The 17,045-nt window shown below is 44.0% G+C and overlaps 1 protein-coding gene across 2 annotated transcripts; it reads right to left on the reverse strand.

The window, feature by feature from the left end:
• Nucleotides 1–44: 44 nt before the first annotated feature.
• LOC112865275 (L-lactate dehydrogenase A chain) lies at nt 45–11,326 on the reverse strand. 2 transcript variants are annotated; one of them, XM_025928318.2, is made up of 8 exons: nt 11,227–11,326; nt 9,051–9,200; nt 6,110–6,227; nt 5,004–5,177; nt 4,386–4,559; nt 3,000–3,117; nt 1,347–1,470; nt 45–796 (listed from the first exon to the last, which is right to left on the reverse strand). In XM_025928318.2, exons 2-8 carry the CDS (start codon nt 9,174–9,176, stop codon nt 632–634), a joined length of 999 nt encoding a protein of 332 aa, XP_025784103.1. In that variant the 5' UTR covers nt 9,177–9,200; nt 11,227–11,326; the 3' UTR covers nt 45–631. The 2 variants fall into 2 exon arrangements, with proteins under 2 accessions (XP_025784103.1, XP_025784102.1); XM_025928317.2 differs by lacking the exon at nt 11,227–11,326 and adding an exon at nt 9,411–9,535.
• Between the last annotated feature and the right edge of the window lie 5,719 nt (nt 11,327–17,045).

Raw genomic sequence — 17,045 nt, forward strand, 5'->3', positions numbered from 1 at the left:
GAGTAAGTCGCAGCTTTATTTATCTTAATATAGTAAGACAGAAGTCACTGTTCAAAGTTTATTTGATATTTTAGTTGGTTGGTATGACACTTAGATAGTTGGTTGCATTGTTTATACGTAGATCTTTCTTTTTACATTATATGGCAATGTACACTATATTGACTTATATAGGACACAAAATAAGATCCTTTAGAACAGTTATGCACAATACATGCAATACTGAATTTATATATTGGATCCCAGGAGGTGATTGGCTGGAGAAAAAAAAAAAGTTGGTCTAGGCATATTGGGTGAAGGAACCAGAAGTAATACAACACACAGTAAATACACGTCTGGTTTGAATAGCAACTGCAGCATATGCCACATTGGCAGTGGTGTCTCTGAGGTGGTGGAACTATTTTAAGTTAACCAACTTAGGACGAAGCAAGATGGGTACCGTCCAGCATCAGGATGTAGCCGCAAGGTTTTGTGAACCATTCCTATTTGTAACTTAGGAAACTGATGTTTTTCCTAGGCCAATTTTAATATTATTACTTGAATAAGAGATCAGATAATAAGGACAATATACACAACCGCCAACTAAAAATCCTGTTGTAGTCTAGACAGTGAAGTGGTACAACATTAGAAAACGTTAAAACTGCAGCTCTTTTTGGATCCCCCAGAGTGTATCTGCACTCTTCTTCAAACGGGCCTCTTCCTCAGGAGTCAGGGTCACCTTCACAACGTCTGAGATTCCATTCTGTCCCAAGATGCAAGGAACACTAAGGAAGACATCATCTTTTATTCCATAGAGACCCTGAAGACAAAATGAAAGACATTTTATGTTTTGTCTATGCATTTTGGGGTCTCCCAAGACTTCCATGCTCTACAAATATGTATGCTTATTTAATACAACTTGGTAAGTAGAAATTTCTTTCCACATTTTCAGTTAGGATGTGATGAACAGTGCAAATCATCGAAATACTGGCAAGATTCCTGTTGTAAAAGAAACTCTAAACTATTGCTGTTATCCATAGTACTGTCACATTTTTATGGATAACATCTTGGTAACTCTAACTTCAGTGTGACTTCTTTTTTTCTTCAAAGAAAAAATTTTTCGTTCATGGTCGTGCACCTACCCCAATTTATTATTAGTCAGTTACCAAGTATCGATGTGGTGAACATAGTACTAGTAGACATTATTCCTAAAGTGCAACCATGTCTCTCCAAAAAAGGAAAGTTGTTAGTGCATTAATTTATTTCACTTAAATCAAGGACTGATGACTACTCTGCTTTCATAGAAGACTCTTTTTTAAAAACCAGAAAATAATGGCATTTAAATACAATGTATCACTACACAGACCTACCTTAATCATGGTGGAAATTGGATGCACCCGCCTAAGATTCTTCATTATGCTTTCTGCCAAATCTGCCACAGACAGTCCAATGGCCCAGGAAGTGTAGCCTTTCAGTTTGATCACCTCATAGGCACTGTAGGGTACAGAAGGGCAGGGAAGGTAGGAAAAAGTAGGGTAAGAGAAACAAAGAACAACAACGCTTTCACTGAACACAGGCTTTACAGCAAACAATGGCACAAAGTTGCATTATATACCTGAGTAATGACTGCCATGTATACCAGGATATTATGAACAGGGATGTTCACAACAGTATTGTTAGTAATAGCAAAAGCCTGGCAACAAGCCCAGTATTCTCCAACAGGGGAATGGATAAACTGTGGTACATACAGTGCAATATTCAACACAGTGGAATGTTACATAATGGCCAAAAATAACTGTATCTACATGCAACAAAATAAATGATTCTTACAATGTAATACTGAATTTTGGAATATAAATCCAAGATTATGTATGGTATGCTTGACTCAAGATTATGTCAAGTAAGGGATGGGTGGAAGGGTGAGTGGGAGAAGGAGCTCAGAACTCACTCATTTCCAAGTACCAACATACTAATAATTCTAATTCCAACAAACACTACACTTAGTTGACAGCTACTGTCAACGTTTCTTAGGTTTTATTTAATTAAGCGAATACAAAGAGGGCCCTGCCTAAACCAATCATGATTCATTATTCAATTCTATATACCTGAGATCCACACATGACCACATGGTTTATAATAAGTAAATAATGTCACCAAGCATGAAAGCTTCCTTGTTTCAACAATTTCTAAGAGTTAATATTTACATTTTAGTACCATTACAAATCTAGACGTTCCTGGAAACTTTATAATCATTTGAATAAACAAATGTCTCTATTCATAAAGCCCATAACAGGAAATTGGATTTAAAAGTTCTTACTCCTGGGGTGAGGTGCCTGGGTGTCTCAGTCGGTTAAGTGGCTGACTCTTAATTTCGGCTCAGGTCTTAATCTCATGGTTTGTGGGTTTGAGTCCCGCATCGGGCTCTGTGCTCACCGTGCTGAGCCTGCTTTGGATCTCTGTCTCCCTCTCTCTGCCCGTCCCCCACTTGTGCTTGCTCACTCTCTCAAAAATAAATAAATGTTAAAAAAAAATTCTTATTCCTGGGGCACCTGGCTGGCTCAGTCAGTGGAGCGTGTGACTCCAGATTTTGGGGTCGTGAGTTCAAGCCCCACAGGGGTGTAAAGACTACTTCACTAAAACTTTTAAAATAATAAAAAATTCTTGGGGCGCCTGAGTGGCTCAGTTGGTTAAGCATCCAACTTCGGCTCAGGTCATGATCTCACGGTTTCTGGGTTTGAGCCCCATGTCAGGTTCTGTGCTGACAGCTCAGAGCCTGGAGCCTGCTTCAGATTCTGTATCTCCCTCTCTCGCTGCCCCTCCCCCACTCACACTCAGTTTCTCTCTCTCTAAAAAATAAACATTAAAAAAAAAAAAAGTCACATGCTCTACCCGACTAAACCAGTCAGACATCCCTAGAAAAAAGTTTTCTAACAAGAAGTACTCAAATGCTATTAAACTTCCAACTTTAAAATAAAAATAATAAATTTTAATCTTCTACATTGCCAAACTATGGAATCTATTACCTGTCAACCACCTGTTTGTGAACCTCTTTCCACTTTTCCTTATCTGCATCAGTGCCTAAGTCAGGGTGCAGATTCTTCAGGGAGACACCAGCAACATTTACTCCACTCCATACAGGCACTACAAGAAATAGCATAGAATACATTTATTTCCATACATCATCCAGCCGACTATAATAGCACTCCAGCCAGCCTTGCTTCAAGTTAACTCACTCCTTGTTTGCTGACTTAAGACCCTTGATCTTTAACAGAACTAATTTACTTTCTTTAAGATTTGCAGACCACTGGCCTTAGAGAATAAAAGACCAGAACTTTCCCAGGCCACAGAGGCCAGCAAGTCTTTCAACAAAATGTTTTTCTTTTTTAAGGTCACACAAATGACTTTACTGACCTCCTTTTGTACATCTGTAGACCTTGCCCTCCTTTGTAGAAAGAACAGAATACTCTTGCACAACCCCTGGGTACCAAGGAACCAGACCTTCTTGCACAACCCCCCACCCCCAGCCCCAGGCACCAAGGAACTAAGACCTTGCCCAAACTCCAAGCACCGAGGTAACTCTGTAACTGGCATCATCAAATCTGCATGTAATCAAGAAATGTCACAGACCACTGCATTCCCTTAACTGATTAGACACCTTCAAAAATCTCTGGGCCTGGCAGAAACTTTGGAGTTGACTTTTGGACAAGAGTCTGCCTTCTCCCCACGTGGCCCGCCTCCTGAATAAAGCTCATATTCTTTTTCCAGTCAAAACTCTGCTCTTGAGTGCTGGCCTTCTGAGCAACAGGCCGCCAAACTTGGGTTTCGGTAACAAGACTAGTTATTTTGACCCATTTTTCTAATCCTCATTTCTTATCTGAGGAGGATTACCTGCTTTTGGTAGATGGTAAAGACTACCAATGCCCTTACTCTTAGATTTTCATTGATTAGATTATGTGAAACTAAGAATTTTCACCATATTCTGACCTGTTTTCCTAACCTATTGGGATGTTTAATCCTATTTGAAATATAAAGATAGTATGAGATCATAAGGGGAATTTTCTTGGTATAAGTAACTGAATTCAACTGTGATAGAATTTTTCCATGCACTCCATTTGGATTGGTTAACCTTTTCACAGCCTCACAGTTCAAGTCTCATATAGACAGTTGTGATAGTAAATGACTGAGGTCATCCTAAGAATTATCATCTTAAGTAAAAGAAATTTCATTCCCCATCCCCATGCCATAAGAGGTCACATAAAATAGCTAAAACCTGAATAGATAGATTTTTAGAAATCATTTTACTCTAAATGAATGGATATCTAATTTCAGCTCTGATTTAATAATAAAACTTCTATCAATATCTTACACAATCTTTTTGAAAACAAAAATAGAAAATAAGTTATGCTTACCACTAGAGTCTCCATGCTCTCCAAGTACCCACCCATGACAGCTTAATGCGTGAACTCCCAGCCTTTCCCCCATTAGGTAACGGAACCGGGCTGAATCCAGATTGCAACCACTTCCAATAACACGGTTTTTGGGAAAGCCACTTATCTTCCAAGCCACATAGGTCAAGATATCCACTATGAAGAAAACATTTAGGCAAAAATCCTAGGTAAATCATTAGATGATGTTTGGCTACTCAAGATACATGGCTCTGTAGGAATCTTGATATTGATCATAACCAATCAGTATTTTTGTCAATATTTTTAAACCTGTATGTATAATATAGCAAATTCATTAAGTATTCAAGAAGTGTAGTATAATGAAAATAAATTGTGCATCAAGAACACCTTATTCATACCCTTTTCCCTTATCTAAGATCTTCTCGGGAAAATAACTAATTTTTAAGTTCTAACTACATTGAGGGGCACTGTACCCCTTCAATATGTTAAATTTAACTATTTTACCACATCCATTCACAAGAGGAAAATGAAAAATACGAGAAATAAATACGTATATACAGAATATGACATATGCCATCAGTGTTACTCAAGCTCATCTATTTGTGCAATTAAAGGTCTCACCTGGATTGGAAACAACAAGCAACTTGCAGTTTGGGCTGTATTTTACAATATTAGGAATGATGAACTTAAAGATGTTCACATTACGCTGGACCAAATTAAGTCGGCTCTCTCCCTCTTGCTGACGTGCCCCAGCTGTGATAATAACCAGCTTGGAGTTTGCAGTCACATTATAGTCTAGACAAAGGGGAAACAAAAACCAGATTTAGGCCTTAATCTCTTCCATACATTTTTTTTTTTATGGGCAATTTTATTAGTGTTTTGTTACCTCCCTTACTTCCTTTCACGCATAGGTAAATACAGATAAATGACACTAATGCCACCCCTCCCCCCAACCCATGACTCCTTTAGCTTTTGGTTTTTTCACTGTGGCCACCTAACATGGAGGAAGAGTACATCAACGCCTTCCTTGTATTCTGGGTTAGACTGTGACTTTATATAACCACAGTTGGGAGGAGCTGGAAAGAACCAAATGAGACATTATCCCCCAATTTTTTGCCACCTGAGCTCAATGCTCAGACTCTTCCATACCCCTATTTCTACTTAATTACTTTACTGTGATCATATCAGCACAGAGATAGGCGCCTTTTTTTTTTTTTTTTTTTAAGCAAAGGCAACTTTACACTTATCAAGATCTTGCTTCTAGATACCCTATGGCACAGGATGGTTAACCCAGCCCATAGATAAGTGGTCAGTGATTTTCAGGTGTCAAAAGAAACACTATTTGTACACATGCCAGGTTTCCTGACTAGGGCTCGTAAGTGTGAAAAGTCTGAACCGGCTCATTTACCTTATTCTCAACCTTGTCTTAGTGTCTAAAAGGAAGTAGGGGAAGTAAGTATATTAAATTTAAATATTTGAAGCAATGTGGTTAAATATGGACCCGAGAAGCATTACTAATTACATTCTAATTCAGATGCTTTCCATATTATAGACTATTGGGTTTCCATTACGAGAAATTGAAACTTTGGTATAAACAGGTTGCCAATGCAAAATGGCTCAAAGGCTCTTTGCTCCTATACGAAAAATAAATCTTTGAAAAAGGATTTCAAGCCTGATAAAAAAATCAAATCTAGCATAGATCACAATATAAACTTGTTGAAATCAACCTTTGCCAGAGACAATTTTTGGTGTTCTAAGGAATAGGCTGCCATGCTGGAGATCCATCATCTCTCCCTTCAATTTGTCTTCCATGACATCAACAAGAGCAAGTTCATCTGCCAAGTCCTAAAAGATACAAAATTTTTAGTCAAATAGAAAAGAGCTGCTTCCAAATTTTAGAAAGGGATGCAAAAGTTCTATGTTTCTAGCATAGGAGAGCTCTGCCACTTTATTAGTATCAGGACATACCTCAAAGTAGAGGCAGGCCCCCATTTAAAAATGGACTCATGGGGGTGACTGGGTGGCTCAGTCAGTCCAGCATCCAACTCTTGATTGTGGCTCAGGTCACAATCTCACAGTTCCTGAGATTCTCTCTGCTCCCCCCACCCCCTCCACTAGCATGTGTGTATGCTCTCTTTCTCTCTCAAGATAAATAAATAAACTTTAAAAAGTGACTCACAGATGACCCATGCATAGGAAAAAGTACTGATCCTCTCTCTTCACGAGAGCAACTTTTTTTTTAAATTTATTTTCTTTACGTTTATTTATTTTTTGAGAGACGGAGCGCAAGTTGGGAAGGGGCAGAGAGAGAAGGAAACACAATCCGAAGCAGGCTCCAGGCTCTGAGCTGTCAGCACAGAGCCTGACACGGGGCTCGAACTCACAAACCGTGAGATAACCTGAGCTGAAGTTGGATGCTTAACTGACTGAGCCACCCAGGCGCCCCTTCACTAGAGCAACTCCTGCAAGCACTCCACCATTCAACTGTGTGCTAGCAGAACACTAGATGGCAATGGTTGGAATAACATCCAATTACATAAGACTGCTCTGTTTAGTCTCTCAATTTTACACATTAATTTTAGGCCATTAATCATTACATAAGTGATGTTGACCAGTATTAAGACTTGGAAATTAAAAAGTGATATTCTGGATCATTCCTTTATACGTTTTCCATATATTAACCAACATTAACAGTGTTCCAAGAAGACAGATTTGTGCATTTGCAAAATAATATTGGTGAAAAATATCCTTTCAGTTGAATCTGTAAATGTTTATAGGTGCATCTCAGACCAGGAGCACCAGCAACAGATTTAATACACATGGGGTGTGAACTGTTATAACCAAGTAAATTATACTAGCTGAGCAACAGATCTACCCCCCCAAGTCATCTGTAATATAATAATCTTATACACACCTGAGTTAGAGGGCATAGGTGTGGAAAAAACAAATGGCATCAATTCCTGATCCAGTGGAAGGCTGTAAAAATTGGTCCAGGTATCCCCTGATTGTCAGAAGTTTGCATTATGCCACTTCCCTTTTATAAAAGACCTAACATTAGTACCTGTTTTCCCTAACTGAAATAAATCCAAAGAGGATTTCTGCCTTTAGGAAATAAGGCAAAAAAACACAAAAAACAAAAAACAGCATTCAGTGTTTGTTTTGCAGTGAGCTCTTACAGAGGCAGCACACATCCTAATTTTTTTTTTTTTTAACGTTTATTTATTTTTGAGACAGAGAGACAGAGCATGAATGGGGGAGGGTCAGAGAGAGGGAGACACAGAATCTGAAACAGGTTCCAGGCTCTGAGCTGTGAGCACAGAGCCTGACGTGGGGCTGGAACTCACGGACCGCGAGATCATGACCTGAGCCGAAGTTGGCCGCTTAACCGACTGAGCCACCCAGGCGCCCCAGAGGCAGCACACATCCTAGTTACCACCTTGGTTCCACCTGATGAACCAAGTTCCTCAGGAACTTTACTCAGCATCTCAGCATCAAGCTGCCATAGCTTTGAACTTTGTGAGCATCTGTACCTTATCTCTATTTTGTGCATGCATTAGCAAGATGTGTCCTAAGGTATCAGAAAATCCTAAGGTTATTTTTTGGGTCTGGGAATGTTCAAAACTTTTCCACATTAATTAATGGTAATTGCTTCTTTGCTTCACACCAGGCTTCAGAAAGGTTTCATAGGAATGCTCTCCTTTCGGATAGTGGGGGAAACCTTTATACTATGTGGCCCCTCCTAAGAACACATAAAAAGCAGCCTATGTTGTTACACAACCTCTGCATAGCTCATTTCTGCCTTCAGTTCCTTATTTCAATCCTTTCCTGTTCAAAACCCAGAATTCACCATTACACTCCCTTATTAGTAACTCCAAATCTAAACTTAAAATATTTTAATTTTGTAAGCTGCCTCAATTTCTTTTTTTATATAAACCAGGCTCAACTACTATAAAAGATATTCTTTATTCATTCTCAAATTATCTTTTGCTATCTAAATTTTAACTCCATAACTGGTACCAAAATTATTATTCAAGGTGAGGGGCACTGGGGATTTTTGTGGGAGAAAGACTTAAGATTCCCCACATTGTGTAATTAAAAATTTTTTTTTTATTTTGAGAGAAAGACAGAGTGAGCGCACAAGCAAGTGAGGGGCAGAGAGAAAGAGAAACAGAATCCCAAGCAGGCTCCATGCCATCAATGCACAGCCTGCCTGATGTGGGGCTCGAACTCACCAACCACATGATCATAACCTGAGCAGAGATCAAGAGTGGAACTCCCAACCAACTGGGCCACCCAGGCACTCTCATGTGATTTTAATTTTACCAAATGTATGTATCATTTTCAATTCAAAAATTACTTTAAAATAAAGGCATGTTTAACTTAAAGATATAGACTATGTTTTCATTTGTAGGCAATTCATGCATGTTAATACAGCACAGTGAATTTAAGGAACTGTGTCACCAGCCTTATAACTTTTAATGTTTTTAGTACAGATACCCTTTCGGTATAGCATCACATTACTAAAGTTTGTTCCACATAAAGTTCTTCAAATGAATGCATGAACCTAAGTATTTGTATATACAATGTAATAATGCGATTCTTGGAGGTGTGGGGAGATCTTTGGGGTCAAGGTATCCTTGGCTTTCAGAGTGATGGGCTTTCACTTACCTTCATTAAGATACTGATGGCACAAGCCATGCCAACAGCACCAACCCCAACAACTGTAATCTTATTCTGGGGGGTATGGTCTTCCTTCAGAAGATTCTGAATCAGTTGATCCTTGAGAGTTGCCATATTGGACTTAGAAGCAAAAGGAATCTATAGGGGGGAAACACACACTGTCACTGCAGCCTCTTGAAATTAACGCTCATTAACCAAAAGCTGTTCTAAAAGAGCTTATTTTACTTCCTTTTGGGATACTTGCCATTAAAAAGAGGGAAGGAACAAACCTAAAGATGGCCAAAGGGATACTGAAAGGCCTAAACCTAGGGTCTGGTCTGGCTAGGATCTTGGTGTAAAGGATCTCACCTTGGCGTGGAAAAATAATATTGACGTTTGGGTGTAAGTATAACTTCCTGAGGACTCACTCATCTTGATTTATTAACCCCAAGCGGGGCTGCCTTTCCTCACACAAAATCGCTGTGACTGCCTGCCCAAATGTACTCCAATCACCAGTCCTGGAAACCCTCAAAAAAAGTGGAGAGAAATGTGCGGAAGGTTCCCGTAAATGCCTCTTGGAACCACCGGGACGCCGTAGGATGTTAAAAACAACAACAACAACAACAAAAAAAAAAAACCTCTGCTCATGCGCACTCACTCCTTCCTCCAGCCCCAGAAGATGGGGCGGAGATCAGACCAACAGCTCTGTTGGCAGGGAACCCTCGGGTTTTCCGCCCCTCCCCCACCCAGCCCGGCGCGACACTTGCGCGCATGCTCATTTCGAGCCCTGGGCGGGGACAAGAGTAGAGCCTAGAGACCGCGGCTTTCGAGAGCTGGGTGCTGGCGCAGAGGCGCCAGTCTGGAAAGCCCCGCCCAAGAGCGGAAATACTTGGGAACTGTCCTGCTCTTAGGGCACAAGGGAGAGAGCCACGAGGCAGAGAGCCCCGGGGTGGACTTTAGACTTAACTAGTGCCCCAGCTGGCAGCCTCCCTGGCCGCGGGCAGAGCCAGACTTTAAATCGGAATACTAGACCCAAGGAGCTGTTAACCAACAGGGAGGGAGGCGCCTCGTGTGGTTTCTGCCGTGATCCATGTTGCAAAGGCGTGAGGCCCGATATGAGGAAATTTTGTCAGTACAGGAAGTGCAAAAATAGCTGCAGAGGCCTGGAGCCCTAAAGTTAATAGATACTTGGTGGAATCCTCCATTCCCAGTGTCGGGGCCCCTGCTAATCCAACCCTGCACTACATTCACTGGAAAGATTATCACAGGTTGCATCCTGAAGCACCACGTCTGGTCTTGACACCACCCCAAAGGGCAAAAATATCCGAGAGGACTTCCAGGCAGGCAGCCCAGAGTCACCAAGGTGGAATCAGATCTCTCCGTGTAAATCACTGCTATTTCTAGACCTGGCCTCACCAAAACCTAAACCCTGGGATCCAGCGCTCCCTTCAACGTGGGGGCACGGGTGAGGGACGAGCACTGCAGAAAGTGGGTCTACTCCCCCAACTCTGCCACCCACTCTGTGACCTCAGAGATGCCCTAACCCTCTCCCAGCTTTAGGTTCCCCCATTTCTCAAGAGGAGGGGACGGTACCAGATAGCCTGCTCTCAAAAGACCATCGGCAGGAGGGCTGAGACTCTTCCTGCTTTATCTTTGCATGCACCGTGCCTTGCGTAGCACCCGATACATCAGCAGCTGCTATAATCCGCAGGCAGTAGCCGCCCCATGGAGTCCACCTCTTAAAGAGTCCCAGGGTTAAAAAGCGACCCAAGCAGCGCTCCGCGGTTTTCGACCCCCTCCCTCTATCCCTCACCCGCGACTGCTGAGGGTTTTTAGGCTGGGTGGGCTCTGGAAACCCGACCTCCAGTTCTGCGTTGTTTGCCTATTTTAAGCCCGGAGGTATGCCCCACCCTTTAGATCTGTCATTTCCTTGTCTTTCTGCATCCACCTGGGCTTTCAGCCACAGGACAGCTGCGGCCACCTCGGTTCCCCAGCCGGACCACAGGCCATGGTGCCCACTTAGAGCAAAAGCAGAGTGCGGTGACCTCCGAGTCCACGTGAGGATCCTGCCTCCCCCCGACTCCCCGGGAACAGAGACCCCTTCGGGGACAGCGCCGAGCTAGCGAGCCGGAGGCAGCTCGCTGTCCTGACCCTCCCGCGCAGTGCGCTCGGGGCCCGACCGTACCGGGAGTGCACGTCGAGCAGGCGGGCGTCGGCGGCGCGCGGTGTTGGGTCCGGACTTGGCGGCAGCGGCTCCCGTACTCGGAGCTGGGCGCGGGAGGGGCCTTAAATGGAACCGGGAGGCTGACGTCAGGGGGGTAGCCGGGCGGACGTGCGGGAACCCACGTGTGGGTCGGGCTAGGGGCGGGCTCGAAGCCAGGCGGGGCTGTGGGGAGGCTCAGGCGGCGCGCGCAGCGGGACCGAAGATCTGGGGACAGACCCACGTGTGCCTGGGGACCTAAGGGGCTGCCGGAACCGCTCAGCCTCCGGCCACAAAAGCCCCTGCCCTCTAGAGCCACCAGCCAGTCCAGTCTACCCTCCGGAAAGGCTTAATCTGAATCTTCACCGTTGTTTCCCAATTGACCGGAAAGAACAGCTTCTGGCCCGTTAGGCACTCAACAATTTGTTGGAAGGGAAGGAATGCCTAGCACCGCATCAGTCTCCTTACCTAGGTCGAGTGATTCCCAAAACTTGACGCTGCTTCCCCACCCCCCACCCCCCTTTGCTCAGCCTGCCTTCCTGCTCCCTATCTTTTTAAATCTCACCCATCATCTGGTTTCTCTCTCTCTCTGTCTCTCTCTGTCTCTCTCTCTCTCTCTCTCTCTCTCTCTCTCTCACACACACACACACACACACACACACACACACACACACACACGCAGAGTTAGTATCTGCCTTGTCTCTGCATCCGCTGAGCTGTGTCTCCTTCAAACTGGCTTGCATTAGAGACGTGTGTCACTTTGCTCTCCTACCTGACAGCGATTCTTTCAAAGGCATGGATCAGTCTACTTCCTCCTTTGAACCTGGGACCAACTTGGAGTCCAGTTCTGAGAAAGATCCATAATTATGGGTCTCTTGGTTTTGAAGGGAACAAGCTAACCTCAGCTCCAGAAAAGCAGGGTATCTGTCTAGCATGTTGTAATAGTTTTCCTATTGCTCTAGGAATCCCAGAAACCTAGGCTCTCACCTCAAACACACAGCTGGACAGGCTGAAGGCCAATCACAAATCCTCCGTTGTTTCTCAGGGCAGGGCTGACTGCTCGAGGTTCCCCAGTCTTTGCAACAATATCCTCATTCAGTCAGGGTTGGGCCCCTGCCTTCTTATCAGATGTGACTACAGCTGGTGGCAAGAGGGCAGAGTTCAGAGAATGGAAGGTAGGCTGGGGAGACAGGTAAGAACTCAGGAGGAGGACCTTGGGATGACCTCTAAAAATAATCTGGGTGGAAAGTTTACAGCAGCTCCCTAAATTAAGGCACATAACAGCTCACTCCAAACACAGCTTCCTTCTTCTTATGCAGAACAATATCCTCTACTTAACTCTACAAATGTGAATAAAACAAGTACTATTTACTGAGCACCCCCTACGTGTCAGGCAGCAAGCCAGGTAATACCTTCACTCTAATTATTTGGCGTAGGCATAATTATCCCCATTTTGCAGTTAAGAAGCCAAGGCTCAGAAAAATTAGTTATTTTGCCAAGGTCAGACAATAAGTGATTTCAGCTGGTTCTTTAGGACCAACTGACTCCAACCTCTTATTTTTCCTGTTGTCCCTTCTCCACCCCTCACCGCTGACCCCACAAAAGTCAAGAAATTGTGGTGCAGGGGGGTGCGCCCAGGTGGCTCAGTTGGTTAAGCGTCCGACTTCAGCTCAGGTCATGATCTTACGGCTAGTGAGTTTGAACCCCGCCTCAGGCTCCGTGCCGACAGCTCGGAACCTGGAGCCTGCTTCAGATCCTGTGTCTCCCCTCCACCCTCTTTCTCTCTCTGCCCCTCCCCACTCACACTCTGCCTCTCTCAAAAATGAATACATGCTTTAAAAAAATTTTTTTAAGAACTCATGGTGGGGGCCCAAGCTAGTCCCAGGCTCAGAAAATTTCATTTTCTGTGAGAGCTAGTAGATGTTACTGGGTGTCTCTGCCCATCCTTTGAGCTGAGACATCAGTCTTCTCTGCCCTCAGACTGGTACTTCTACTATCCATACTCCTGCTTTCCAGGCCTTTAAACTTGGACTGGAATTTACACCACCTGCTGTCATGGGTCTCCAGCTTACAGATGGAAGATCTTGGGATTTCTCAGCTTCCATAATTGCCTGAGCCAATTCCTTATAATAAATTTTGTTATACCTCCTATTGGTTCTGTTGCTCTAGAGAACCCTGACTAATACAGCCCAAAGAGAAGAATTTCTGTACTAAAGCCCAAGCCAAATGTGGGATCCATGGGATGGATCAGAAAGCACTATTTCAGAGGGCAGAACAGACTTCTCCAAACTAACCAAGTGTTCTTCAGGGATGGCCCCTTTGAAAGGGAACATCTCACAAAAGAGGTGGCTTGACCAGGGGATAGTCTGACCTCAGGGAATGGGTGGTGCTCAGCAACCAATATAAGATTTTCCTAAAATGGACCCGGCCAATGAATGATGTCCACCCAAAATACAGTGCTGAGTCATTCCTTCATTTAGTATTTGTTACAGTCATCCTCAAAAAAGTTCAATAGTTCCTCATTCAACAGCATCAAGAATAAAATCCGAATTCCTTGGAAGGCACACTAGATGTTCTACAATACAGTGTCCACATCCCCTCTCTGGCCTTATCTTCTATTTTCCTTCATGCTTCCCGTATGCTGGTCTCAAGGCTCTTACACTACATTCCCCCGACATGCCATGTATTCCGCCTAGGCGAATTCTTCAACCTGAATGTTCTTTACCTTGCCACCATCCCTGTCCTCCCCAAACCCACACATTCATAGGTCAAATGCTGTTGCTTGAGCTTTATTTTAAACTAATTCTTATTGCTGTCCTCTTTTTCTCACTAGACTGTGAGCTCCACATGGACAGAAACTTTCTGCATATTCTCAGCACATATATTTATTTGTTTTTATAAATGTATTTTGAATTACATGCCTGCTATGCTAAATGCATGAGGGCACTATGCTAAATGCTGGGGATATAAGAATGAATAAGACATATTTATAAGCCTTCAAAGACTTTACCATTTAATGGGGAAGGCCAATGGCATTCCCCTCTTTGGTTAAAATGCAAGACAGAATATAACACTGCCTCAAAAGAGGCAGAAATAAATTGCCCTAACAATCATAAGAGAGAAGGGTCCTTTGGCCAGGACTATCAGAGAAGGCTTCCCAGGGGAGGTAGCATCTGAGCTTAGCCTAGAAAAAGACTTCAATTGCTGAAGATCAGGTGTTGAGAAAGCAGAGAATGAGTATGAGCAAATGCATTGAGGCAGGAAATTCAAAGTGTATCTGGTGAATCTTTAGCTTTAAATGCCAGGCTATGAAATTTAGGTGTTTTTGCTGTTGTTGTTTTTTTTTTTTTTTTTTTTTTTTTTGGTGGGCAGTGGAAGTCAGATGCTTTTGGAGAAGGGGAGAGAGAGAGAGAGTGAAAGCAAGGTAGTTGAGAAGTCTGGAAAGCACAGCGGGGTGGCGAGGAACACACCTTGTTTTGTAATAACACAAGAAGCTCGGAACATACGCAGCTCCAACCACAACGGCACAGAACATACACTTCTCTGATATACGCTACACGGCCCTGCAGCCCCCCCCTTTTCTTTTTTTTTTTTTTTTTTTTTTTTTTTTTTTTTTTACCTTTTCCATGTTTGCAAAGCTGATGGCTTTTCTGAGTTTCAGGGCCCAAGATGCAGATGGCCTCATCGGTCTCTGTCCCCAACAGGCCAGGCTCTGTTGTGTACGTGCCAAAGCAAAGGCTCCTCTCTCTGGCAAGAGATCAGGTGCCTGTCCCTGGGACTGCTTCATATCATCCCCCTAACCCCCTCCATCTCTCACATGATGGGAATGGAAGCCACAGACTCCACCCTGACTCCTCAAGTCCTCCTGGGTGCCACATCTCCTGGTACGCCAGTGTCCACCCTCCCCCACCTCTTTCTCCTCCCCTCTTCCTCCCCTACCTGCCCTCCTATCAGGTACTGGAAGCTGCCTCTGTGTCTCTTTTCGGCTTAGATTGTTATTCCCTCCAGAGTTCATTCCTCCCGTGAGCACCTAACAGAATCCACCTCAGAAACTCTGGATTCCTTTTTCTGTAGACTGAATGTTTGCACCCTTTCCCCCAACTCATGCTGAAACCTAATCCGTAATGTGATAGTATTGAGATGGGGGAGCACTTAGGAGATGATTAGATCATCAGGGTGGAGCCTTCATGAACAGGATTAGTGCCCTTAAAAAAAAGAGGAGCTCCCTTGTCCCTTCTATCATGTGAAGACACGGCAAAAAGTCTATGAACTTGGAAGGCTCTCACCAGACATCTGCTGGAGCCTTGGTCTTGAACTTCCCAGACTCCAGAACCATAAGAAATAAGTTTCCATTGTTTATAAGCCACCCAGTCTGTACTATTTTGTGACAGCAGCATGAATGGACTAAAGTACCTTCTTTTCCAAGGAAAAGAAATGAGACCTATGCCCTTTTCTCTCCGTCCAACCCTGTCACAGAGTGAGGCCTCGAGCTTTCCATCACACTGACAGGTTCCAAGGCAAAAACTGTTGCCAAAATATAAGTGGTTTCCAAATTGAGGGCCCACAAAATCAGTGTGCAGAGGGAGTCCCAAGGTGTCTCCAAGCCAGACAATCCCCAGCATGGTAACATAGTGCCCTTTATCTAATCACCACAGGGGAGGACGTGGGAAGCTGTGATAGCCTTTCCCTCCAACATCTTGGGTGGCAAGGACAGTGATGGGCATGGCTTAGCAAAGTTGAATGGACAGCCTGCTGGAGAGGAGACACTGACCTGAGGGTCAGGAGACCTGAGTTTGGTCATGGACCTCTGAGTGATGTTGTGGCAGTCACATTCCCTCTGTAGCCCCAATATCCTAGACTAAACATAAGAGGATCTCTGTTCCAGTTCTAACATCCAGGGGGGCTCTGAGTTAGCGAATCAAGCCTCCACACACACCTTCTTTTTTGCAATTGCTCAGAACTCAGAGGCAAAGCTGCCCCCCCCTTTTTGGGAACTGATTTGGGCTGCTCCTCATGTGGAATGAGGAGCTCCCAATGTGGAAGCAGACATTCAAGGGGCCTGACTGCACCCATGGCAACAAGAATCTCATGCCTAGCATTCTCTTGTCCTCCATTTTAGTTCGAAAACTGGGTCCAAAACACCCAAGGCACCGGCTGGGTGTTGCATCTGTTAATAAAAAGCCTCACTGGGCTTTGAAAACAAATTACTGATAACAGGAAGCCATCTCTGATTCTTTAAGGAATTCTTTACACTTTGCAACCATACCAAGTGTGGAAGTACATTCCAAGCCCTAGCTCACGAAAGAAGGGTAATTTCCTATAAAATTCCAAGAGGATCAAAGCAATTGTAACAGTGAATAAAACCAGACAGGTCTATCCGTAATTTCCTGGGCCTAGGGTGTGGGCAAGGAATGGAGGTCTTCTGATTTGTGCCGATGCTGACTGGCAGAACACCCTCGCTGAAATTTGGGTCTGTTGGCTCTGGGGCTTTGTTTAAACTCCTATACACAGCCACTCATCTAGCTACACCTCACAAAGGAGGTTCTGCCTGTACTTTGAGCCTGTTCAGAGGGCTCTGACCTGAAAAGCCAGCCCCACCTCATTTTTTTAGGGTACTAGAAGGGGTTCTGGCTCCCTGGGGAATGTGGGATTCTGGTAAGAGAAGCAAAGGAGAGCTTCCCGGTACCCCAAGAGGGATCTCAGGCTGTGGTGGGGCTGGTGCAGGCAAGGAGAAGGCTCCCCCTGCAGCTAGATAAAGCTCACTGGGCCCTTCATTTGTGCATAGCCTAGGGTGGCTTTCATAT

Source organism: Puma concolor, chromosome D1 (genome assembly GCF_028749965.1).
Source record: "Puma concolor isolate L17-30 chromosome D1, mPumCon1.1.hap2, whole genome shotgun sequence".
NCBI lineage: Eukaryota > Metazoa > Chordata > Mammalia > Carnivora > Felidae > Puma > Puma concolor.